This window comes from Colius striatus, chromosome 5 (genome assembly GCF_028858725.1).
Source record: "Colius striatus isolate bColStr4 chromosome 5, bColStr4.1.hap1, whole genome shotgun sequence".
In the NCBI taxonomy this organism is placed as follows: Eukaryota; Metazoa; Chordata; class Aves; order Coliiformes; family Coliidae; genus Colius; species Colius striatus.
Window position 1 is genome coordinate 25,792,343 of NC_084763.1, and position 27,473 is coordinate 25,819,815.

A 27,473-nucleotide genomic window follows, 5' to 3' on the forward strand; every position below is an offset into this window, starting at 1 on the left:
AGAGAGACAGTAACGCTGAGCCACTGTGCTCCTCATGGTCAGTGGAGGTTGCTTAAGCATGGGGTGCATAAAGGTCTGAGGAAGTGCTGGGAGGCTTTGTTGTTAATCAGTTTTATGTTGAGAATGACTCTTGAGTCAGTCTCCTGACTTTCAGGAACTCAGCTAGGGTGCTCCCTTGCTCTTCAGTACATGCTGCTGTCACTTGGGGGCATCTTACATTCTCCTCCTCCTCATCTGCTACTGGAGCATGCTGAGGCAGACAGGTTTTGTTCCAGCGAGAATTAATGATTTCATGGACCATTCAAGATTCTGATCAATGAAGCGTGCCTTGGGTCATTTGTCTGAGGTGAAATCAGAACTTGGAAAAATTGGGAAAATACATAGGACTCATCTTTCTGTTTAGACTTGTTCAGGTTGTTGTTGCTTGTGGTATGATTGAAGGGTGTGACTGAACACACAAATACGTTATGTATAAATGGGATTTTAATAAAGTTATAATTATTCCCTTAAAGTGAAATTATTTTAGTAGAAGATAACAAAGAAATTGTCTCTCCATTTCCCTTTTTTGGAAATAATAAGTAATGAAAAGACAAATTGAACCTGATTGGCCTTGGTTTTGCAGAGTTTTTGTCTTTCATGATAGAATAGATTGATTTTTCTCTTTCAAGAGAAACTGATAAAACAGGCAAGGACAAGAGGAAGAGCTTTATGAAAATGTCACCATTGGGGCACTTTATGCAGTTAATTTGTGTACAATTACTCAAAAGGTTCTCTGAAAATGTTTCTGCCTGGTGAGATGCTGAAGGGGGAACACCGCCTTCCAGAACAACCGTTGTTAATGTCTTTTCAGTATGAGAGAGCTTTCACCCTCCCAGTGCTCCCTGATGACTTGCTGCCAGCTGCTCATGTATGTAATATATATAGGTATGCTTAAAATCCATTCCCATATATGTGGAAATAGATGGTTTGTATGAATACAGTGCCATACATCACATATATGCTCCATATGTTCTGCCGTTTGGAATGTCAGCAAGCACAGGGAAATGAGGATTGGGGCTGTTTTAGAGAATTCTAGACAAAAGACAGAGAAATTGAGAGATTTATTTGTTTGGCTAAAGACTGCTGTTATTGAATTGCTTCAATGCTGCACCTCTTTCTTCTTCCTCTCTTTCTCTTTTGCTGCCTCTTTCATTGCAGTTTTTCAAATATGTAGGCAATAAAAAAAATGTGGCTGGTGAAATGGAAGATTAGAATTAAGCATCAGTATTCCTGTAACGTGGCTGATCGGTAATGTCCCCTGGGAGCGTTACAATGCATATCTGACATTAATTGGCTCAGTACCTGTATATCTGACCTTGCAGAAATTTAATAGATCAATTCTACATGTTGTTTACTGATAAAGAAAACTTCTTCAGGGCAGGGGCATCTTTGGATATGCCTGCACCACAATGACAATCAGAAGCATCGAGTCTCAGAATAAGAAATAGTAGAAAGAGAGCTCATAAAGTGGTTTCTCTCCCTTATTTTGCCAAGATCTGTTCCTCAGCAATTTTTAGCACACTTTTGAAGTCTTTGTCACTGCTGGATACTGTACACTTGATGCACAAATGCTGTTTTTTTTCTCCATTGAGTAGTACATGTGTTGTCTTCATACGTTTTTGACATACTGAATGATATAACTAAACCAGGTCAGAATTGGAGAAATAGCACCTGCTGGATGTATTTGCATTGAAACAGCTGCTTCTTTTGTGTTGCTCACCCTCCAGTGACTGAATCTGGCAGGAAGATCTCACAGGGGCTATGAGCTGCTCTTCAGCCCTTGCTGTGTTTCAATGCTCCCCGCTCAGTCAGCAGCAAGCCCTCATCTCCTGCTCTGCTCAGTCAGCTGGCTTTAGCTGCTCTCTGGGTGCTGGCTGAGTGTGCAGAAATGAATGACTGTTCAGCTCCTTTCCCTTTCAGCAAGCCAAGAGGAAGAAAGCCAGTGTCCAGCTTAATTGACATTCACCCACAGGGTGGTCACTGGGCTTAACTTTCTGTGGGGGTGTTTGTTTTCCAAGTTAAAAAGTTGTTGAACAGGAGGCAGATTTGTACACTGAATATTTTAAGAGATGCGCAGAGGCATACATTGCATGTCTGTCCCAGGGGTTTTATTGCCTTTGTTGAAGTACAGGAAAGAATCTTTACAGCAGGTGTATTCTGCTTCTGTATTATGGGAGTGTGTGTCAGGTGTGCTTGACGCTTTCTGACTATTGTTACCCGTCCCCTGCTTTATTTATTTGACCGGCCGGGAATTAAAGAAGGCATCACCTCGGGGACACGGGAACCTGCATCGCGCTCCTGCGATTTAAATCTGACACACGCTGCCGAGTGCTGCTCACAAAGGGGAGCACGTTCCTCCTCCCTGCCCCTTCTCGGTTTAGAGCTCCGCAGCGAGACCCGCCCGGCCCGGCCTGGCCCGGCGGCGAGCAGCAGTCCCCGGCCCGGCGGCGGCCACCACTCACGGTGCTTTCTCTCTCCTCTCTCTCCCCCGCCCTACCCCCTCCGGACGGAAGGCGGACGATGTAGGCGGCGGCGAGCGGGCGCGGGAGGAGGCCGGCGCAGCGCTGGTGCTGCGGAAGGTGTGGTCACGCAGCCCGGCCCCCGAGCGGCGCGGGAGGTAAGGCTTCCGCGGCTCCGGGAGCGCGGGGCTGGGGCTGGGCCGGCCGGGCCGGGCGCGGCGGCAGCGGGCGGGGCGACGGCGGCGGCCCGCGGCCCCCGGGAGGGCGATGGCCCCAGGGGCGCGCGCCTGAGGGGGCGGCGCGGCGGGAGCGGGCGCCATGGGCAGCGGCAGGGCACGGGTGCCCGAGGCGCTGGCGGGCCGTGGCGGCGAGCGGCCGCTGCCCACCTTCGACGTGCCTTACTTCAAGTACATCGACGAGGAGGATGAGGAGGACGAGTGGAGCAGCCGCTCGCAGTCCTCCACTGAGGATGACTCTGGGGACTCTCTGCTTTCCGACAGATACGTGGTGGTGTCGGGAACGCCGGAGAAGATTTTGGAGCATCTCCTCAGCGATCTGCACCTGGAAGCCGCCCAGGACAAAGAGACGGGTAAGGAGCGAGCCCGGCGGGGGCCGAGGGAGCGCCCGGCGGGAACGGGGGAGATGTCCCGGAGCCGGCAGAGCGGGGCGGCGCGGGGGTTGCTTCCGGGCACCCCCAACCAAAAGCCGGCTTCCAGCCTGGTGCCCGGCCCGGGGCAGGGCGGGGAGGAAGCCCTCAGCGGGCGGGGTGGCGGCCCGGGCAGCCACCGACGGAGCCGCTCCGCAGCCGTGCACACTTTAGCAGCAACTTGAGGCTTTTCAGCCCTAGACTCTTGCTGCCGCCTGGGCAGCGCGGGCTGCGGCGGGCTTTGTACCGCACCCCTGCTTCTTCAGGCAGAGACTGCCATTCCTCGCCTGTACCTGTCGTTATACTGATGAGAAGACTTGTGCACTTCAGCCTTCCATCTAACTACTCGTTTTGCCAACACCCCAGTACTTCAGCGCATCTTCTGTTTCATGAGCACGGCTTATGAATTTCCTCATAACCTAGGGCTTTGCATATAGCCTGATGCTGTCTGTACTCCTATGTCTTCAGACAGAGACTGTAGTTTGTTCCAGCCTAGAGCAATTATTGCATTGATCGCGCTACTTGACAGGCAGTTTAATTTTCTGCCGGATCTCTTGGCTATATGCGCAGCTTGCTGTCACTGAGAGCTCCTAGGGTAGTTTAACAGAAGTGCCTGCAACCTGCAATTTATAGATAGTTTTAATGAAAGCGACCAGGCTGGTGAGACTTTTGGAGGTCCCAAATACTGAAGAGCTGAGGAAAGCAGCTGGCTGTAAACAGAGCTTTGCATTTGATGGTTCCCAGTGGGGTTAAAATGCATACTCCTGCTGCCTGTATATATCTCTCTCTACAAATGAGATTACTGAGAATAAAGACACTTTAATCCTTTTAAGTGACTGAAAATATAAATAACATCTGCAATTCCCAGAGGATTGTAAGGATTGGGTTCACAGAACAAGTCATTAGTTTAATGTGGGACAATAGGCATATTCCTAGTGCTGATGTGTGAATGCCCCAAAGAAACATACAGAGTGTCTGCTGGTGATATTATTACCATATTTCTAGTGCTGCTTTTGTCTGCTTGGACATTAATGTTTAGTGCAAAGAGAGGCTGTGATTGTTTTTCTTCCACAGATGCCCTCAAACTACTTCTGGTTGTAATTTACTTGAGCTAGCTCTTAGCACAGTAAGGATCTTTCCCTTGACCCTTTAAGAGGAAACATTGGATCCAGAATAAGTTTCCTTGTTAATATTTGTCATATGCAAATTCAGGGACATTAGCTGCCCATCTTTTTAGTCTGCTTTGTAGTTTTTTATAATCTCACAATCTTGCTGGCAAATAATGAGATTTTCACTAGCATATGGTAGTATTTTAGTTAACACAAAGCACCCCTTGTATAAAGCATTTCGTGTCTTAAAGCACGCTTCCTTACCTGTACTACCTTTTATTTTTCTTTTTTGTTCTCCCTTATATGACTAGGAGCCTGTTCTTATTGTTACAGAGAAGGGCTGGTAAACTGCCCTCAAAACCACTACTTGCCTGTTTGTTAGCAGATGGTAATGTATTTAAAGGTTGATTGGCTTCTTCCTCACCTCTTCTGCTTTATCCTAACTGCTTTTAGAAAGAAACAATTATCTCTGCCCTGTAGCTAAGGTTAACTGGATCCTGGAGACTGAATAAAGTAGCTGTAGCTCCAGGTTTTTGCCATCACAAAGCAGTGTGCTAAACCTTGCGAAGCAGCCCTTTACTTCCTCAAGGGCAGTTCATCATACACAATTTTCTTCTGAATTTATTAGTCCAGTGATACAGAACTTTGTCAAAATAAGAGATTTTGAGAGTTACGTGTCCCAATGTTTTATGTTGGTAGATGCCTCCATTATGGTTTTTATCACTCTACTTTCAGACTCAGTGATATTTAGCAGATATCAACTGTACATGTGTCCGTCTTTGTGTACCTGAAGACATCCTCCTGCTATTTGTGTGCTTGGATTTGCTCCTTCTTTGTATGCTTTATAATTTGAGTCTGGGTCATCTCAGAGGACGATTGAGTTGCAGCATTCCTCAGACTTGTGTTCTAGCAGACATAGATTTGCTCAACATAAAAGTATGATGTTGTTGTACCCAGCTCCTGCTGTCAATTTGCCAGTTCCAGGATGACTTCCTTGGCCTTCTGCTTCCCCTGCAGTCTCCAACCCATTTAACTTATTTATGTCTGTAAAGAACGTATATGTTTTCATTCCTACCCTTTATAAAACAAATCATAACTTCAGCCCTCTATCTGCATTTTAAAAAAAAATCCGCTATCTCCTGGGAGTAGGGTGGTTGTGGAGCTCCGTGTTTTATAAACACTGACATGGTTGAATGATGTCCCATGTGTTGCTCCCAGCCATCCTCTATTTTCTAGCCCAGGACAGCATGTACCGCTTGCAGCTAGGAGAGTAAAGGGAAGCTTTGGAACTGGCCTGGAATAAATTTAACTGGAGTCCAGCCCTGTCCAGGCTTCCTTCAAGTGCCGCTAAACCTGTAGCAAGATACCTTAAGCACTCTGCTGTCTCTTCCTCTGCTCTTAAAATACAAGTGTGGGCCCAAGGTGAAGAGTTGTCCCTTTATCTGCGATGTGATTGAACACTTATAGCAAATGAGAACACTAAAGAAGACACTAAAGAAGACACTGAAATATGCACAGCTAGGCTAGTCTGTTGCTCGGATGGTTTCTCGAGGCCATCTTGAAAGCCTGAGTTTTGCAAGACTCTTGAAGCTTAACTTAATAACTGTTTAATGACCAAGGGCTTTTTGTGATGACTATGTCAGGGAGTGTATGTGAGTTCACATGGCATCATCTTAAATTTATTCTTGCTAACCTTCCATCTCAAAGAAGGGAGAAAGTTTTCATCTTGCTGAGTTGTTATAACCTATCATGTAGCAACCCCCAAGAAGACTGTTCTTGTTTCCTATCATGAAAAGGATGGAAATTTGAAATGTTTGTAATGAACAACTTTTCTGAGTCATATCTAAGGCTGTTGGAATCACTGAGGGATGTCTGCTGGGTGTGTACTTTAGAATTCAGTTTGGACTTTTAAGAATTGAACAGAGTGAGACACTTCAAATATGTCAATATCAAGGCAGAAAATGCAAGGCATACCTCCTGGGCTAATCCTCATCAAGGAGAGGGATTTGAACAAGTAATCTCCATGAGGCCAAGTCTTAGTGACTCAGGATCTCTAATCCCTTCCCATTGACTGCAACATTTCTTTTAGAATTATTGTCCTCTGCAAAATCTTTCATTTCTTGGATGCTAGCAGCATTTCCTTCTCTGAATATTGTCCTGACCTAGTCCCTGGAGTATCCTCTGACTTGTTTAGTCAAACATAGTGTCTTGCCTCATGGTGATTGCATTCAGTGTTTGCCAGCTTCTGGAATGACACAGTGATCATCACATCCACTGCTACTTCTCCAGGACTGCCTGAATCCCTCAGACCGTTTCTTTCAGGCCACCTTTCTCAAGCTGCCTAAGCTGAACATTGCTGAAGCAGAACATATTCTCTGTCACATCTGATGACACTACCTGTCCTTTACCTCCATGCTGTGGGATTCATTTTAGGGAATAAGTAGGGAAAGAAGAGATCAGTTTGTGAATGTCTCTGAGAGCAAGAAGCGGTGAGAAATGGAGATCTGGAGAAAGAATGTAAAAGAGGAATAGTGTGACTGGAGCAACATGATGGTGCTAGTGTTAACTGATCTATATTTTTAGTGGACTGAGTGAAAGGGATTGTGGCAAGGGGAGAGGCTTGTCAGTTTTGTTAGGCTATCATGGTAGTTTCAAGATGGCAAATGATGAAAGGAGAGGGGTTAATGGGACAGAAAAAGAGGGTGAATCCTCATGACATAGCTAAAACAGATGGAGAATGGCTTAAGTATGGTCTAGATTTCTTAGGAATAGAAAAATAAATGTCTTTTGTACTATGCCATGTCACCTCATCTGGAATTGCGTGGGATGCTTGGATTAATGGGAACTTTCCCCTGTCGCACAGAAGCAGCTTTAGCACCATAAATGTAGCATCTAGGAGGGGCCTTCAGACTACGTCTGTCCTAGAAGTGCTGTGTAGTAAGACTTACTTTTGTTTGGTCTGTTCTGTTCCTACACTTGCACCAATGACACTGCTTTGATGTTGGGTGATGGCATCATCTATGGAACTGTACATGGCCTTTTAGGAGAGTGGAACTGTCTTGCATGGGCTGATCATAGTCAACTGCTAAATAATGCTGCAAAAAAAGGGATACAGCTCTGCCATTTCTAGCTGGTAAAAAATGTGCTCTCGTTACTGCCACACAATCAACAAAAGTGTATTTGATGCATGCAGACTGACGTCAAGGGGAATAAATATTTGCCCAACGCTTTGTGATCCTGTCTTGCAGCCTGTAGGATGGAGAGAATAAATGCCTGCTAGCCCTTCCTCTTACCAGTCCTTCATATGAAATGCTGTCTGTCATCATTTTGAAGGATTTTGTGAACTTTTCTCCAAACTCTTCAGAAAACCTAGTGAACTGAGTGGGCTAAATGCATATTACTGCCGTGCTCTTAGGAGAGGAATAAGAGTTTAACAGAGTACACAGTACAACATCAGTGTAAGAAAAGCAGAAAAGTTAAAATAATAATTTATCTCAATGTTTAATTTGAGAGAACCTGGGGAGGTTCTTGCACAGGACCATTGCTTCATGCAGCTGCTCAACTGAAGTATCAGTAGAAGTACGTTTAGAATAAATCAATAAAATGAATAGTTATAAATCACCAAGATCAGATGCTACTCCCAAAAGATTTCTAAAGGAACTCAGATATGAAATTGCTGAGTTCCTAACAGTCTGTGTAATTTATTATATAAATCGGCTTATGTGGTGGAGGAAGGAGGAAAATACGATGCCATTTAAAAGAAATGGCTCTTTTTGGGGAACATCTAAGCAATAAGATCGTCATTTTACCAATACGTTTTTCCAGCATCAACTGATGCTGTAGTCAAAGTAACTCAGCCTTCCCTGATCACTCATTCCTGATGCTGAGCTGATCCCTCCGTACCTCTCTACAGCCTATTATGTGATTCTGTTGCAGACCCTAGTCAGGAGCTGGTCCTAGTTGATACCAGCCTATGAAATGCTAAATTACTAGTTTTAAGACAGATTCATTTAATTTGTCTGTGGCACAAAATTTGCTCTTGATGTGGGGAGACAGTGTCAGGGAGTGGCTCAGGTGAAGACAGCTGGAGAGGAGGACCAATGCCTTCAGAAACTGGACTTGCTTGTTGGAGTTTGATTAGATGCAAAACTGCAGTATGAAGTTGTGACTTTGTGCTAGGAAATTGGATGGCAATACAGTAAAAGTAGAAGGAAAAAAATACAGGCAGAAATTTCATACTGAGGGAGAGGAAATGTAGTTATAATTTGTTTTGTTTTTTCCAGAGATGAGTCAGATATTGTGTATCCTGTAGAGCTGTTAAAGATTTGAAGGAGTATCATAGAATCATAGAATGGTAGGGTTGAAAGGGACCTCCGGAGATCATCTAGTCCAATGGTCTGATCTGCTTATATCTTTTATTTGTATTTTTCAGGATGCTTTTGATAAAGGCTTGTGTCAAAAATCCTTAAAGAAATTTAAAGGTCTTTTTGATAAGGAATAAGATGCTTTTCAGGACTGATGATGGCTTGAAAGAGAGAAAATGAAAGGTAAATTGCCATTGTTTAAAATGGAGAGAAGCCACCATTAAAGATTAGGTGCTGCTAGGTGTGGGATGAAAACTGAGGTAACATTATGTTGATAATATTAAATGGTTGAGGATATCCTGATAAATGAAGCCAGGGTTTCAGATTTGGTGGTCATGCAAGATTGTATTCTTGTGCACCCTGTTATCCCCACCTCTGACTGCCTGTTTGAGCTGTCACATTGCCCTGGTGTCATACTGACAAACTTTGCTTAGGTCTCTCTGCAAGGTGTGTTAGATTTGAAAGCTGACCCAGCTCACAAATAGTAGTAATGAAAGCAGTAAGAATGGAGCAGTGTAGGACTGAGAAAATAAGTTGGGAGTGAGTCTCCTTAACCAGCCTGTGGCTGGAGAAAGATGAAAGGAATAAAAATCTGCGTGATAAAATTGCAGATGAGATCCAAGCTTGAAAAATGCAAAGTAATGCATTTTCTAACATGGCGAAAAGGAAATCCTTATTATATATATTCAGCAGAGTTGCTGAATTGGCTAATATCATGCAGAAAATAGGTCTTTGGAGATAGTATAGATAGTTCTTTGAAATTTTTGATGATCATTGATCAAAAAGGCAAACAGTATTTGGGCCAATTAGGAAAGACAAGCAATAACCGTAGTTTTACCACTGTAACATGATTCCTTCTCCCCCAAATCAGAAAGATTGTAAATGAACTAAAAAACACTTGAAAAGAACAGCAAAAAGTGATCAGAAGTATAGATTACATATATCTTAAGAATAAAATAATCTAGGTCTAGTCATCATGGAGAAGCAATCTCTGTAAAGGAGGCATATGATGTTCTATGGGATTGTGTGGGGAAGGTGAGTATGGAAAGATTATTCATTGTTTCTCGTAACGTGGGAAGTGTTTTGTAACAGTGAAATTATTTGGTTTATAACTAATAAAGAGAAGTTATTTTCTTATATTATGCACAGCTAAACTGTGAAATCCCCTGCTATGAGGATTTTGTGGGAACCAAAGACTACAAGGATTTAAAAACAAATAAGGCAAAATCCTGTCAAAAACCCTATCACTGCAATGATGTTGATACAACTTCCCATTGGGAAAGTCTAATGCTGCAAGTTGCTGGAAGATGGGAGGGTGTCTTACAACATTTCTTCCTCTGGGCATCCTCTGTTGGCCTCTGTCACAGATCTGGTTCTGTTTTATGGAGACCTTTGATCTGACCCAGTGTATCACACACAGCACCTTGTAGTTTGGAAGCAATTAACCAGAATCTAAGGTTATAATCAGAGAATCACAGAATGGTAGGAGTTGGAAGGGACCTCTAAAGATCATCTAGTCCCAACCCCTTGATATATACCTTTCAAATACTTGTAAGTATTCATGAGATCCCCCCTAAGTCTCCTCCAGGCCGAACAGCCTTTCCTCATAAGGAAGATGCTCCAATCCCCTGATCATCTTGGTGGCCTGGCACTGGACTCTTTCTATAACTTCTTTGCCCTTCTTAAGGTTCCTATCAGTTCATTTGGCAGCAGAAAGTGAAGAGTTATCTGCAGAATGGCTTTGCAAAAGGCATGATGTGGCCTGGAGGTGGGACACGAGAGGCAGGAGCCCTAGGGATAGCATGAGATTGGGACAAAGGCTGCTGGTGGTAACGCTGGCTTTTGCTCAGATTGGAAGACCTGGCATCCTCCAGTTGTCCTCCTGTTCATTGTGATGTAGCCTCTTTTCCTCTTTTATACTTGATTTGACCTTGTGCCAAGTAGATCTAAGTATCTTAGTAGGAAACTTACTGTTTTTTACCTTTGGTAGGATTATTTTCTCTCACATTAGTGAACTGAATCAGCTTGTAGGAGTGCCATGTCTGGGATTCATTACAGACAGCATGTCACACGCTGCAGTGCCTAAGCTAATAGGAAATGCCAGTGAGGGGAAGATGTCTAAGATGCTGTCTCCTGGCAGAAGCTAAGACCGTTATTTCTGGGAAATGAGGACTTGGAGCCTGAAAAAGGGTGTTTTTTACACTTGGAAATCAAAGCTTGTTTAGGGCAATTTTTTTTGGAAAGCAGAGTCCTGAAATACTGCTTCTGGATTGTCACACCATTATATCCAAGGACTGAGAAACTAGAGGCAGCACAGGGAATGATGAACATCCTTAGTGATCAAGCCTCTCTCTGTAGATACTGATATTTTTTCAGTTCATCCCCACAAATAGTTTTCATGATGTAAACATGCTTAGCAAAGTAGACTCCTTCAAGGAAGTAGCCATCGGACAAACACATGGATTCTGTGTGCCGTGGGGCACTGTCTTCGTTTCAGCTGGGATACAATTAATTTTCTTCCTAGTAGCTGGTACAGAGCTGTATTTTGTGTTGATAACATGGGAATGTTTTGATTATTACCTTTTCTACTCCTCACCCTGCCCTGATAGTGAGTAGGCTGCAGGTGCACAAAGAACCAGGCAGGCAGAATGACCAAGACAGCTGACCCAAACTAGCCAAAGAGCTATTCCATACCATAGACCATCATGCTCAGTATATCAACTGAGGGGAGTTGGCCAGGAGGGGGTATTGCTGTTCAGGCATCGATCAACACGAGGTGAGCAATTGCTTTGGGTGGCACTTGACTTTCCTTGGGTTTTGTTTCTCTCTCTTTGTTATATTTCTTTTCATTACTATAATTGTGACTTTATTTTATTCTCTTTTTTTAGTTATTACATTGTTCTTATCTCAACCTATGAGTTTTGTTTTCTTTTCTGATTCTCCTTCCCATCCTACAAGAGGGGAAGGGAGGAGTGAGCAAGGGCTGTGTGGTGCTTAGTTGCTTGCTGGAGTTAAACCATGACAAGCACCTCGGTACCTGTGGGCACCTTGAGCACCTAAATATTTTTTTTTTTTGTACCTTGTGCAAGAAGACCCATAAGTGTTTAATGCCTTTTCTGTCGAAGTCAAATTTGCATAAGAAAAAGCTACCCATTATATAGGATGGTCAATTAAACCATAGTTCTTAAATCCTCAGTCTTTTCTCTGTAATTCTGTCATTCATTATAGCTAGTTGTCACCTTTTGCTGTGTGAGAAAGTGAGAAAAGGAGAAGGAGCTGTCATGAAAGCCTAGTGTGAAGCCATTTACTATGAAGGTGTGCATTATAGACAATATGAGAGGTTTTGATGATCATAGAAGTTTAAGCAGAAAGGAATTTGGAAATGCAGGATAACTTTTTTTAAGGGTGAAGATCAATAGTTTTATTTTGACAGTGAAAAAGGCTTTTAATTTTTAAATGATTTTAAGTTGTAAAAGGCAGAATGTGTTAATTTGTTGTACTGCAAAATAGATTTGAGTGATATAAACATTTTGATGAGGCATCTGGAAGACAATTTGTTTTGGCACTAGGAATTTGGTAAGGCTTCTGGAAAGCCAATGTGACCCTGAAGAGTTTTATTCAGTTATTTGTAAAAACACTTTTGCCCTAATGGCATTGGAAGTCTAGGTGATGCAAATTATGAAAACAATAGAGTAAGTATTTAAAATATATGAAAGGATATATGGTCATATATGTCTCTAAATTAATGTATTCTTTAAGTAGCTCACACTGTAAAGAGCCCTGTTTGTGTATTTGAGAAATATTTATTTGGAACTCATTTAAAAATGATGCTTTTGATAATTCCTGATTGTCTGGTGATGTTACGCCAAGAATGAGTATGGAAGGGGTAAAAAATATTTTGAAGGTTTTATTTTATAAAAATGCTTGTATTTTAGTGACAAAAGGAGTAGCAGAGGTTGCCTCTTAGTTTCTGCCTTTGTCCGACTCCTTTTCTAGTCGCTTGAGTGTGGCTGGTCAGTGTCAATTCTGGCAGAAATAACTAGTGTTCCAAGGTCAGAAGACTGGGAAGGAGAGCCATAAATGCAAATAGCAAAACTGAGTCACCAAACAGTGGCAATCATAAGGAGAACTCTCTTGACAAAAGAGATGTTGTCTTAGAAGTAAGCTAACCATGGTTGAATTGATTCCCTGTCTCATGCTGCACTGGAGCTTGAGATGGCTGCGGGTCTGGAGATGAAACAGGCCAGATTGTCTGACGAGTCTAGTCAGCTGTAAGAGCAGCAAAGGCAAAGGGAGTCACCATTGGCTTAGCAAAAAGTCACAGCTGAATTCTGAAATGAGTCTAACTCATGATGGTTAACTTTTACTGACTTCTGCCTACTGGAGATCTATTTCCCTGAAGCACTTGGATCAAACCACCAAATGTGAAACATTCAAAGGGAGAGGACAGCCCCTACTGTAAAGATGACACAACTTTCTAGGTCCTCTCGGCCCTCAGATACAGCTCTGTTGTAATGTTTTCATAGAATGTGGCTCATTGAAGCTGACTAAATATAAAACATATAAAGTTATCTCAAAGCTGCTGTTTCTAGTAGAGGAAAAGTGAGACCTGATTTCTAAGAGACTAGCGTTAAGAGGAACAGCAACAGATGGTGTGTGGGTTGGCAGGTCAGTTAAGTCTTGAGAGTAGGAACTGGAAGTGCAATACTTAAAATATCAGTGTTGCTGCTGCTTATGAAGTGTGTGCACATCCTGTTCCTTCACCAGGAGCCGCACACCCTGCAGTCCTTCAGGAGCTTCAGCCATGAGGCCATTCGCCACAGGTCTCCCACCTTTCCTAGCTATTTACTCATTCTCACCACTTGATGTTGATCTCCATTGCTTCCTTAAGGCTTTTTACTACCAAACCCTGATCTGCTGACTGTTGAAAAACTGGACACCATCTTCAGCACTCTGCTTTTGTGCTGCTCTTCCACAACACAGAGATTCACCACCTGCTGCCATAAGCAGGGGTGTTAGTCCATTAATGACTCCTGTGTTGCTATTAGCTCTTAGTGCAATGACTATTATGTTGAAAGTACATTCTCGGAATACAGCAAAGCAGACTCTCTAATGTTATAAAACTCTTAGACGGTGTTTCTAAATTCACAGTTTCTTGTAAGGAAGCTTTCATGGAGTTGAGTTGGTTTTTATGTAGGAATACTGAAAACATAGAACTGTATCTTGACTTGCTGCATCTTTGAGTCCAAGAATACAGTTCACACACTGTCTTCAGCGCTTGAATGACAGTGTTTCCAGTGCTCAAAGTTGCTATAATACAATGATTTTCTTGTGAGATTAACATTTTCTGAGGAATATAAAGAGCATATTTTTATTGCCTACCCACAGGGTGGAAGGATGGGTTCACTGAAGACCTGTGCTTTGAGGTTGTGTATTAAGAATCTGAAAGAAGTCTGTTCTTCAAAGCTGCTTTTTTCCCCTTATGAACTAAATTTACTCTCATGCTATTAATTCCTCCTTCCCCTGCAATCCTTCTTAACATGCCCTGAGTTCAAACAGTTTCATGGTATTATGGAAGCAGCAGCCTCAGTCTTTTCGTGAGCAGGAGTGGGGACTGGTTTTTGGTTATAGCTGAACTACAATTATCTTTACTTTGCTAAGCTCCCTGTCATGCTGCCTGTTAACCACCAGTAGGTGATACTTTGTTGTATAGTGTGCTGATGCAGTCCTTTTCTTTCCCACCTTCCCATTTTCTGTAAACCCCTGAGCTCAGAAGACACCTAGGGAAGTTAAGAACAAAAATCTCCAACCCAAGACCTATTTGTGAACCATTAATTGGAATAGATTTCTGCCTATTTCCCAATGTGGAATGCCTGATGAGACTTTCTGCGGGCTCTTAAGACCTCCCTTAATAGCTGCCATTGCTGAGCTCCATTACAAAAGTGAACACCTCTGCATGCTGCATAGTTGAATAAATGCAAATGCTTGAAAAAGCTTATCTGTGGCATTGGCAAACTGGTGCCAACACACTCGGGATTATCAAGTGCAGTGGAACTCAGCTCTGCCTTGCTGTAATGCTGGCTTCTGCCTTCTCTAGCATGTCCAAAGGAAAAAAAAGGGGAAAGAGCAGCTGTGGCAGCTGCTACTGAAGGCCAGATTTTCTGTGTGCTGGATGAGATTGGCAGACAATTCTGCAGTAGTTTGTGTTATCTTGCTAGGTTTTGGTTTTGGTGGGTAAGTCAGAAGACTGGCTGTTGGATCTAGGAATAGATGGTAGTGGTAGGAATACTTTTGTGAGAGCGGAGGGACTTGTCTGAAAAGGAGATAATGGAGCAGAATGTGCTTGGCATAAATACAGAAACTTCATGCATTAACTGCAACTGGTAAGCTCATCATAGAGACTTTAAATTGCTGTCACATTTTTAGAAGTAAAGACTTGATCCAGTCTGGTATCAGTTGGGGTATATAACACCTTTTAGGAAAGTCTATGTCGTTGTCATTGGATACAGTCCTGCTTGGTCTTTTTAAGTCAATTTTGATCCTTTCAGAGATTGAAATAGGAGTAGAATTACACTGTTCTGGCAGCCACAGGTTTCTCATGAGATGTCAGCTACCTTTATGGAGTATAGCTTGTTCTGGCAGAAAGAGCTTTTCAGTGTAGCATCAGGTTACTGCAATAAAGTAAATTGCTTTCCTCGTCTTTAGACAAGGTGAAAAATACTGATGTGAGTTGTAGCAGTGGCAGCAGCTCATATCACTGTCTCTGAGCCAGGCTGAGATCATGAGATGACCTTGTCTCGGTTCAAAAATACTTGTGAGATACTTCCAAAACCAAATCAGTACTCTCTCTCTGAAGTGAAAACGTGATGGCTTGTTTTCAAGGACACTGAGCGCAAAAAACATTCCCAGTGAGAGGACAGAGAAAATAGATCAATGTAAATAAAGAGGCAGCATTGATGGATCTAATTTTGATGGAAGTTAATAATAAAAAACTTAGGCTTTCTTGTGACTGCATTTGGGATGAATTGTGATTTTATTCCTTTGCTTGAACCTAAGTTTTGATGCAGAAATAAATTGCCAGAATCAGCGATGTAATCATGGAGAAATTACAGTCTGACCTAGAACTGCTAGAGGCCTTTATACCTCACTTTTTATTGCTTTTCAATTTCTTTACTTTTATCTGCACCCTGCATCGCCCTCCTGCCACTATCCCTTCTCTTCCTGCCCATGAGGCTCTACTGATTCCCCAAGCCAACTCCTCTACTGATTCCTCACTATCTCCATTTCTTAGGTTTTAGGGCTAGTTGATGTCTCTCTCTAGGAACCGATGTAACTAAAACCAGAAATCCAGATACTGGTTTTTTTCTTTCCCAGTTGTGAATTCAGAGCCCTGGCATCAATACAATAATGAAACTCTTGTTGGGTTTTGTTCCCTGCCCCAATAGGAGGCTTGTCCATAGCATTTTGTTTGTTGTTACTGTTAGTACTTCATGGGGGATGCACAGCCTCAAGCTGGAAGCAAACAACAGCAAAAAGCAATCACAAACAAATAGCATTTGTCAGATCTCTGTTGTCAGGGGGTTTTAATTCAAAGTCTTAAAGCAGCAGTCAGCATGCAGTATTGTCCCAAAGCATGGAAACCACCAATAACAGATGCAGACCTCTGACCTGCTGGAGCCCAGCCTGACTGCAAGGAAGTAGCCCTGGTCATACTGTGGGACCCTTGCTGGCACTCCATGACCCCCCCACACACACACTGCCCCAGCCCAGAGAAGGGATGTGCCCCCAGGCAGGGCCTAGAAAGCAAATGTATTCTGTCTACTCCCTCTTTGCTTTCCTTATGACAACAGTGTGAGTTTCTTGGGCCACACTGAGCTTGCACATGCTTTGAAGACAACGTCTGTGCCAGGTCTGCATGCTCTGCCCAGTGGGGCCTTGGTGGTCAGGGAGCCTTTCCCCAGGGTAATGTGAGATCTTGGGGAGCACTCCCTGGGCCCTGGAGGTTTGCTCTGGGTTGAAACTCCAAAGCACATACATGGAGCTTTTGGGATGTGGTCAGTCAGAAAACCTTGGCAAGCTGGGCAACCTGCAGACAGGGGAAGGTCTTTGACAGCTGAAGCTGGACTTCTGTCATATGTTCCCCAGACCTTCAGTACCCCCCAAATATTTTTCTTCTGTTGCGAAGCAGCAAGAAAGCATTTTCCTGAGGTCTGTCCTGGTGCAGTGTCACGGGATCGAGACAAATTTTGTTAATCTCCAGTGTGGTGGCCCATCTCTCTGGGCAAGTTTCAGCATATCTTGTAGATTGCTTGTGCAGCTTAAGTAAATATGTTGAACTTTTTTTTTCTTTGATGTGTGCATACAGATTGTGTTGGTAGTAATGATAATCTGATTACTCTTCTCTGTTGAGGGTTTCAACATGCAGATGGGCCATTGGGCATTTAACATCTCAGTTTAAAGGACTAGAAATTTGTTCAGGGAAGCAACTTTAGTAAAATACAATTTGTGACATTCCAACTATGTTCTTGGTTTCAAAGAATGATAAATCTTTAATATCAGTTTTCTAAAAGTGTCAGAAAAACATGGAAATGCCATCAGCTTTGCAGGAAACTGCTGTATTGGGTTTCCTTGACAAATGGGGAGCATCCATATATTCCTACAGGGTACGGTCATGTAGGTCTCAGGTAAGGGAGTTTACAACAAAGGGCAGGAGCATTTGCCCAAAGTGCTACTATTTGTTGTGTTAGGAAGAAGGCCATCTCCTCTTCTGAACCCTTGTGACTTAGGGGAATCCTGGATGTGAATCAGGGCAGAGGGACTAGGAAAGTCTGTTGTGAGACCATATACAAGCTCTGTTGAGGTCAATGTTTGTCAGGATTTTGTGTTCCCTATTACAGAGAATGGCAGCTCTGTATGATCAAGCTCCAAACTGAACAAAAAAAGGGCAGCTTCTATATTTATATTAAAATAAGTAGATGTTGTTAATAGTTTTTGGATACTGTCATTTCAAATGGGAAGGGAATGCACCACTTCCCCTGCTAATCTGTGAATCCAGAGAGTCACAGCGTTTGGCATGACTATTCATGATTCATTTATTTTTTAAAATTCAGGCATAGGCGTGTGTGATGATTTATTCCTCCTTGTAATTGGATACAGTGATTAAATGAGCTTGCACATTATACTTCATTGTCCTTCTGGGATGTGGACTGCTGTGTCTTTAAAACAGCAGGTCCTAATGGAATTGATTCCAGCTCCTGTGTATTTACTATCATCGGTAATGTGTTTCTAAAAACTGATTTGGAAAATTGCTTTTAAATATATATTTTTATATAGAAAGTGTTTAGCTAGCTGAAGAGCCTTCCTTTAAGATGCTTTGCTACCTTCTCTGACAGTCTTTAGTAGAAATAAAGAAATATATACTATTTTGTAACCTGAAAGAAGCTATAGCTAGTGTTACACCAAGAAGTGTCTACTGAGCTGTAGCCATGGATGAGTGATTGCAGTCTGAGACTGTCATCACATAATTGATGATTTTCCATGGACTAGCCAGAGATAATATAGAAAGGATACTGCTTCTCAGTAAGGAAAAAAAAAGAAATGGGGTTTTATAATTGACTTTAATGACTAATGGAGTAAGCAAGACACTTCAATGAAAAAAAACCCCTTTATTTGCAACAAGATAATGAGTTATCATTTGACATATAGCAGGCATTCAGAAGCCACAGTGTCTGACTGGTGCTATGCTAACAGAAAGTAAGAGACAGTGCTCTGCCTTGGGAATTTATAGGGTCTGCTAAAGGAAGGCCCAGCAAGCAGCAGAGAGATGGCAACAGCAGTGGTAGGAAGCCTTGTTTGAATAACTAGGTGTGGACACATTTTGCAGGATTGTGAATAAGGAGGATACTTCAGTGCTGCTAGGTAGTCCCAGTATTTGAGACTGCCTTTTAATAAAAAAACCCGAGTCCTACCAACAGCAGCTTGAGGTGCGAACACTACATCCCCTTTGGCCAAGTTATTTTCTGTCTACAAATATAACTGTGCTTAATGGCAGTGTTTACTTCAGCAGGGCAGTTCTTTGTCTCTCTTCTGCAAATGCACCTTTCCCCATTACACATTGGAACATAGCATCTTTGAGATTTACTGCACCGTCTCAAATTTTATTGAAATTTGTCAACATGTTGAGAGGTTGCAGGTATAAAGGAAAGTAAGGCTGACTGGACAGTTGGACGGACAGTAAAAAGAAGTTTTCCTTTGGGAAAGAAAAAGAATAATAAGAAAAAGAAGAATAAATGCTGAAGGAAAGTAAAAAATATGCTGTTGTTAACCTATTTAATTTCAAGAGGATTCGGAAATTTCATAGGGAAAGATGACTTGCAGTGGGGATCACTGTCAAACTCATGTTGGTCTCACTGTCAGGAGGCCAAATGCACTGGCTTTGCCTGCACGGATCTGTGGTCATGTGAGCAGAATGGGGGTCAGAACACTGGGTTTGTACTCTCAGCCTTGGCAGGTATCTTTCACATCTGCTGAGTCTGTGTTTGCCTTCCTTTCTCTGTACACTGGAAAAATAAGGCATGTTTTATAAGAACTGTGCTGGCAGTGATGACCAAAATGAGCTATAGAAATGAAAGATGGCAGCAAGCACTACTCACAGCCAGTTGTTATGTGTAGTGATGAAACATTGTCATGGAATAGATGAGGCAAAAGGCCCAGTTTAATACAGGATCCTCTCTGTTAGTGCTGTTTATTCATTTTTACTGTTATTCTAAACTCTGCATTGGATTTGTGTATGCTTGTGCAGAAAGTTAGGGCTTAACATCTCGGCCAAGGAGAGTCCCCTGTGCCCCATGGAAGTCCGAGGAACAGCTGGCACTATTGATGAAGGGTAAAAACCGAACAAACAATTTCTGCTTGGAAAAGAAAGATACAAACAAAAGAGAGGTAAACTGTGCCAGTCTAAAGTTATGCCTATCTGAGAGTTGTGTTCTGCATGGGTTTTTTTTTGTGACTAAATAAAAGCACTAAAAATCCAAAAGAATGGCAAAAATGAATATACATCTTTAGAAAATTACCCCTACAGGGCTTTCATCCAGTAATTGCTTAATAGCTCTGCTTTATTTAACTGAAATAAGCAATGCTGTCAAATAAAATCCCTGAATAGTTATGGTACAGCTGAATTGAGGATCTAATGCTGAGCTCTCCAATAAGTGAAAATATAAGCCACAGCTCCTTGCGCAAAACCACAATTCTGCTGCCATATGTGCCCATGCAAGTATTTTGATACAAGCAGCTTGAACTCTAGATAATGTCTGTTGCTCATATCTTACCTCTATATGATCTTTAAACTGTGCAAACAAGAGCCTTTGTTACTTCTCTCATTCTACTGTCTGTATGGGGTTGTACTGACAAACGTGACAGTCTCAGGTTGTTAGATGTTCTTAATACATACATAGGCTATGTACAAAGCTTTTTTTTTTTAATTACTGTCTTCCATTAAGTTGAAATAAGGAGAAATCTGTCTTATTAACATGTTAACCTGTCATTGGAATGATTTGGATGTCTCAGTATAGCATGTACAATTTTATGTTCAGAAATTGAGGACATATACCATGTAAATAAGTCTACAATTAATCTAACATTGTGTTTTAACACTGCCGTCGTGAAACTTATCAGTTTTTTTGGAACATATTCAGAACTAGAGGAAGCAAAATGCAACTGCCTTGAGTGCTGTGATACTTGCTGTTTGGGTTTTATGCTGTGAAGCCATACTTCACTGCCCTGGGGAAAAGGGAGGAAAGCAGATGTGGAAATCCCCTGTATGGCCCTGTTTGGTTTTCACATTCTTTTTGGTATCATGGCCCTTCTTCCATCTCCCTCCCAGTACAAGGAGGTCTCTGCTGTGCATTGTAGGTATTTAAATATCACATAAGTTATTTCTGGGGTATCTGAGAAATGTGTGGCCATCAGCCTGAAGTATTGTACAGCCTGTGGCAAAATGCTGGAAGTAGCATCCTTCAGTGCTGCAGAGATATTGCGGTATGCTAATCCCTGTCTGAGTCCCCTGGGCAATTTGCAAGACATATTCCTTCCTCCCAGCCCAGCAAAGCCTGTAACACATTGCAGCCATGCAACACCTTTGTTGAGCATTTTGCCCCTATATGCCAGAAGATCTCGGCAAGTGAGTCACTGCTTTTGAGTTTAAATGACTGTGGGCCACCATTGTGTATGCAAGACCCCATCCTAGTCTGTGGCCCAATACACCAAAAATGTCCCTCCACTTGACCCAGTGCATTGCTTTTCTACATGCTGGAAGAAGTGTTAGTTTAGTATGTTTTATTGCCATCTTACACAGAGATTTGGACCAAATCCAGCTGTTTTCATTCAGATGAAAATACTGTCATTCCCCTTGTAAGCAGTTCTGCCAAATCTACAGAAGCGTTTTACCAGTGGAGGCTTCATCGTGCTAGGCTTCCCTGAAGAGATGCTGTGATATTTACTGCACGTGCTCCAGTGCCACATGTTGGGGATCTTGCACTGCTTAGCATATTTATGGTAATTTGGCTCCCAGGGGCAAAAAAGATTCTTCTTATAGCTCCTTGCTGCTTTGTAGGGGAAAAATAATAGATCAAAGCTTCTTGCTAAACACTTTTAAAAATACACAGTGTGGTTCCATACATTTCTCTTCCCTTAAGGGACCTGTCTCTTTGGTTGGAATGGAAAGCAGTTAGCAGCAGCTGATGGGGATAATGTGCAATGAAGCTTAGGCATTGCACACGACCTGCAGAGGTTTAGATGTGCCATTGCCACATGTATTTTGACCTGTCCTTTATCCATGTTACCTACCAGTATGGAATGAATTCTTATCACTCTACTGTAGTCACTGTAAACTGCTGGACTGGATATTGTCCAAAACAGTGAATTTCAGAGCTTTTCATTAGATACTGAAGTTGTTCAGCTATAGTCTGAATGTATTTGAAAATAATAAAACTTAAGATTTTTTTTAATATATAAAAATGTTATTTGGGGGTTGTAAACAGAAAATTTGGGTTCATGTTCTTAAAATATCAGAAGTTGAAGACCTAGAAATGAAGAACTCACCACCTTTTTTTACAGTGTTTATGTATTTATATATAATTAGATTTGAAGGTTACTGTTTCCTAGAAGCAGCTTTCCCATTTGTCAATGAGAAGGATATGCTAAATTTGAAATTTGGTTATTCTTCAGTATGTTACAAATGCTGGACAGCAAAGATGGAAAGAATGAAGCTTAAGTATATCTTGCTTTATATTAACTTTCTGAAAATCAAATGTCTAGTCTAATTTTAATATTCCATTTAGGCTTAAATGGTGGAGCTGGGAAAAGGCTTGAGCATCTGTGAGCACTCTAGAGTACCCACTTGGTAGGACCAGGCTCACAGTGGCAGAGGAGATGAGTGATTGTTGTGTGCTACTCTTGCTGGAGGATGGCCATGTGCGATGACTGTGCTGCCACTGTGCAACGGAAGGTCCTCCTGGCCTCACTGAGGCAGTGACAGCTCTCAGTGCCACCTGGTAGTCATATCATTGAGGACACCAACCTGGAGAACGTAGCATCTCTTCTGATGCCTTTAGAAGAGACTGTAGTCCACATGCAAGACAGAAGCAGAAAAGTAGAAGTTCACCTTGCACTTGCTCATAAGATTTTCTTTGAGACCTGCTAGTGACTGAAGTGCATGCTGGAGGTGAAAACCCCAGAGGACAGAGCAGCAGCGTGCTGTAATGCCCATCTCTTCTGCTCCGTAAGGGAGCTTGACTCCGTGCAGGATGAAAGGGAACCATTAAGTCTTTTTATCTTCTGTTCTGCTGCTTCAAGCAATCATGGCCTGGCTGGCTTATTTTAAAGAATCAATGAAAAAGAGGATGGGTTTTTCACCTAAAGTACTTTGAGAGGTGCCTGATTCTGGCTGCCTTCTGCAGCAAGGCTTGTGTTGAAGACCTCACCTTAGCATAGACACCTCAGTTTCCTGTCAAGTGAAGTTTCACAACATAGAAAGCTTGAGTGTTTTAGTTGCAGTAGTCAAGGGCTTTTTTTAACAAAAATAGTCTTTGGGTGGCTGCCATAGGCAATATTTCTAATACTTTGAAATGTATATGGAGTAGTGGCTTTGTCCAACAATTTCAGACAACCCCAACCATTAGAGTGGCACATTAATCACCAGGGCTCCCTCCTACCTGAGGCGGGGGTGAGGAGGAAGCTTTAGATTTTTATATGGAAAAATTAATGCCTCATTAAAGCTAGATAAGTTTGACATTTGCTCTCTGCTTGTCGTTTCAGAGTTTTTTGTCCCTCAAACAAAATGTGAAACTGCTCCAATACATGTGATAGCAGCAACTGGAATGCAGCTTTAGGAGGATCTTTGACCTTAACAGACAGAATGTGTTTGATTCATTCTGCAGATGTTAAAATACTGCCAGAAATGTCTGGGAGATGACCTTAGAAATTGTTCCTAGTTCTGACTTTTGTGTTCTAATAAAAAATGTGGTTGTTCAGGTTAAATATCATGCCCTTATATATTTTCTGTTTCTAACCTAGTGCCATAAATAAATAGCTTGCTCTTTATTCCTTTGTGCATTGATTTCTTGGTGCTTCGGTGGTTAGATGACATAACTACTATAATTGTTTTAATACATTAGCAGCAAATTATATATCGATGTTCTTTTTTCCATTGACCTTTTTTCTCAACATAATTTTAGTTTTTCGCTTCATGCTGTGTCCATGGTGGCCTAGCATTATTAAAGGATTTGATTTTGAATTAAGGGCTAGTCCTGCAAGGTCCTGAGAGCCATTGCTATCTGCTGAGTGTAGGGGAGATCTGGAATTGCTCGGCATCCTCTCAGATGTGAGCAATATCTTGCTAGATGAGACAGTAATGATAGCAATTTGCATTTACTGTTTATACTTGGACACATCCTGACATTTTTAGTAAATCTCTGTTGAGTTACAGATTACTGAGAAACTCCTGTCTTTGAAGAGTTGCCCTCAAATTGTTTTTCCATTTCTGCAGAACAACCAATTTTCTGATTACAACTATAGTTCTCTGGACATGTGTTTTTGTTGCTGAAAGGTTTCAGAACATTACATAGTATTATGTGAACCAAAACATGCAAAAAGTCTAAATGTAGCAGTGTCTGCCTTAAAGTGTGATTAGAATTTTCCTCATTTTACAGAAAGGAGTAAGAAGGGTGGCAAGAACTTTCAGAACTGGGAGGCTGAAAAACTTCAAAATGCTCTGCTGTAATCTTCACTTAGTTAAATTTGAACTGAGTGAATATGTTGAGTAGCAAAAACTGTCTATTTCCTATAGAATAGTAAGTAATCAGCATCCATTTTACTCAGACACAGGGAGCTCATCTGTCTGTTTGCCCAGCTGTAACCCCATCTCATAGGGCTGCTTTTCTTGCTCATGGTGAGAAATGCGAGTTTTAACTGTTTCTGAGCAGTTAGGGTGTTGCTAACCCCATCAGTGAATGTTTTCTGTAAAAAAAAAAAAAAAAAAAAAAAGTATTTCCAGTGTGTGCTTTGAAGTCACGAGGTGCATTAAGATTATTGAAGCCAGCTTTTCAGTCATCCACAGCAAGATAGAAACCCCAAAGTAGTTTTGTTCCCGCCCCCCAAATATACTTTGGAGGATGAGCCTTTCTAATTATCCTGCAAGGTAGGGATGATGCAGTGAATGTAAAACCAAACATAGAATCATTTTGATTAAAAAGGCCTCTAAGGTCATGAAGTCCAATCACTAACCTCACACTACCAAGCCTCCAATTAAACCATGTTCCTCAGCACTTCATCTACGGAAATTCTGAAGTTACTAGTGATTTAAATTCAGAATTCTGACTAAAACTGGTAAGTTTTTGAACATAAGTGGATGTCAGGAGCTGACCATATGGTCACCCCATTTTCTTTGCCATAATCACAAATGGGAAATGGCATAGCTAAAGAGTATTAGAATTTGTTGTATGTTGTCTAAAATACAATTCTCTCTCAGTTTTTGTCTTTCTGAAAAACTGCCCTACCTGAAACACCAAAGAGATTTCATTACTGCACAAAACTCAGTTTGTATTGATGTTTGAAAAGCGTGTGTAGCCTCCATTTGCATTTCATGCTGTTGGAGTTCCTACTTTCTGCCCACCAATCCATTACACTCAGGTTCTCTAACATGCTTCAGGATGGAGGTCTTACAATCTTGTTTGGTATGTTTCTGAATGAGAAATTGAGCAGGGTGGGCATTTAGCAATTTCTTCCTCTTGGAAAGCAGAGAGTTTACAGAATAACTGTTTTGTTTTTAATTTAGTACATGAATTTTCATCCTTTTGCTCAGTTTAATCCTCTCATACTACTAGTGAAGACCACAACAGCTGTGTAACGTGGCTAAGGGTTGCTGAACTGACAATACAAAATTGCTGTAAGAGTAGTTTTAACCTACAAGTTAACTGTGAATTCCAGTGGTTTGTTCATTCAGGCAATGTTGTTTCTTTCTTCAGCCTCCATACAGGTTTGGTGTCCTCCAGAAAATTCTTGGAGAAAGCTGAGTAGCTGCTTTGCATAAAGTGTAAAAAGCCTTGGCATTCCAGTACTTTATCTATATTTTCTTATAATCCGATTTAGTGTGCAGTACAAGTCTGAAAACCCCTTAAATCTTTAATTCTTGCCCAGTCATTCACAATGGATTTGTTCAGTGCAAAGTGGAAGAGAGATTTGGGTTCAGAATGGTGATAAGGTGTAAAAATAAAAGGGATTACTTGTTTTTCTTTGCAGTGTAATAGATTTCACTATCAGTACTCACTCCCAAACTAACGGTACATGACATAGACCTTCTGCCGATAAAGGAATATAGAGTCTGCATGCACGTAGTCTATATGTTTATACTGCTCTGTATAGAGGAAGTTACCTTTTGTAAGACATGCTATTGTAAGAAAAGAGATTGTTGTGTTGCAAATCCAAAATCGTCTTTGTTGCCTGGTGTTGCATAGCTTTATTTTGTCTGTATTTAAACAAGCATGTAATAGAAAAGAAAGAACGTGGAAACAGGAATGTGATAAAATGGGAAGCAGAGGATGTAAAAAGTTGCTTTGTAAAGTTTGATATGAAAAAGAGAAGGATTCTTATCATTTCAGCAATCCAGTTTGTCTCTAAAAGTGGGAGAACTTCTTTGGCATTTTTTTCACCTTTTTTTTCTTTCTGTGGTAGCCATTGAGAAGCAACAAACCCAAAACTATTCAGGATGTCACAGACTAATCAGAAAACCAGGGCAAACTGGAATTTGTCTTCAAGTTGCCTCTTCTTGTGGGCGTAAATGGATTAATGACTCAGGGCTGGTTTGGGAATAGTTATATATGGCTTAGCTGGACAGGATTAGGAATAGAGCAATAGGTGTATTCTGAATACAGCTGGAACTGTTGAACGTGATTATAATGTATTGGTTGAGCTGTGATGGTCTAAAAGACACTGATTGGTGCACACGCGTACTAATAAATGTGGTGTACTAGTACTATGTGGCATACTATTCAATGTATATGTGGATATACAAATTTCTAGATGCATACTTAGTGATATGTATCTATAGCACTGGAATACTTCATTTCCTTTCTTACTCATTCTATGTGACAGCTACAGTGAAATATTTGCTTTTAAAAAACTGTCCTTAAATGCACTTAATAAAAAGAATTTAACTTGTACTTGATTTGATGAAGATATTTGCTTTAGATTAAGTCTCTTTTCATGTTTATATGACAATTTACTAATGAGTCTGATCCCCTGATGTCTCGTATCTGTGGTAGTTTAAGAAAGCGCTCAAGTTTGTGAAGAGCTCACAGATGTTAGACATGGTGACACCATGAGGTATGGTGCCTGTCCTGATTTGCTAAGTGTGCATCATGGATGATTTCTCGCTACATTTCTGTCTTAAGGCTTAGTAATTGATACTCTGCCTAGAGAAAACGGTGGAGAAGGGGGAAAAGAAACCACTGAAAAATCAAACTGGTGTGTAAACCCCTATGAGAAACCCATGCTACCCTCCTCACATTTACAATTGTGCCATCACGTAAATATTTGTAGAGTTGCACTCTCAGAGAGAAAGAGTATGATCTGGTTAGATAGGTAAGTGGGCACATGGAAAGCAGCAGGGAATTTTTATGTATGTGAGTATATGATGGGTTGTTTAGCCCAATATATGACCATTTACCATCTCTGGGACTCTAGATGCCCCTTCTCCAGCAAATAGACCATTGTTGCTGTTGACTGTCATCGCCTCATACATACAATACAGTTGCAACTTCTCATATTGCTGAGTCCTTTAATTACCATCTGAAGGCACCAGTTCCCTGGATGATTCATGGTCTAAGAACACAACATGTCTATATGTTGCTCTTTCTGTCCTTCAGCCACCCTGAATGTATCTTGCAAAAGGTCTTGTACATGTCAGAAAGATAGGAGGGTGGGGTAGTAACTGCTCATGGTAAAGCTGGTGACCATGCTGCCTTATTCTACCCATGGAAAGGAGGGGATGTGCACAGCCCACAAGAAACTGTCTCAGCAGAAGCTGATGTGAATTGATTATTTAATAACAAGCAAGCACAGTGGCTGCATTTTTATTATTTTTATGCCTACGGTACTTGCACACATTCGGTGTGGTGAGATTGCTGCCTCAGGCTGCCCCCAAAGAACTGCAAGAACAGGAGTCCATTGAACGCATGCTGGTTCTGTTGCATGTTTTAATGAAGCTTTAAAATGGTTGATATTGTCTTTGAAATGAAATATTCCATAGCTGCAAGCAAATTGCATACTTTGGAATAATTGCTTAGCCAAATAAAGGAAAATT

General features: G+C 41.6%; 1 protein-coding gene across 5 annotated transcripts in view; it reads left to right on the top strand.

Moving 5' to 3' along the window:
• Positions 1 to 27,473, top strand: part of RAPGEF5 (Rap guanine nucleotide exchange factor 5) — a 166,001-nt gene that overhangs the window by 98,200 nt on the left and 40,328 nt on the right. For 4 of the 5 annotated variants that reach the window (XM_061997261.1, XM_061997258.1, XM_061997259.1 and 1 more), the window contains 2 exons: positions 2,553 to 2,656; positions 2,999 to 3,087. The exons of the other annotated variant lie outside the window; for it this stretch is intronic. In XM_061997261.1, the coding sequence (XP_061853245.1) occupies positions 2,553 to 2,656; positions 2,999 to 3,087 (193 nt within the window). The remainder of the gene's footprint in view (positions 1 to 2,552; positions 2,657 to 2,998; positions 3,088 to 27,473) is intronic. 5 annotated transcript variants of the gene reach the window in all.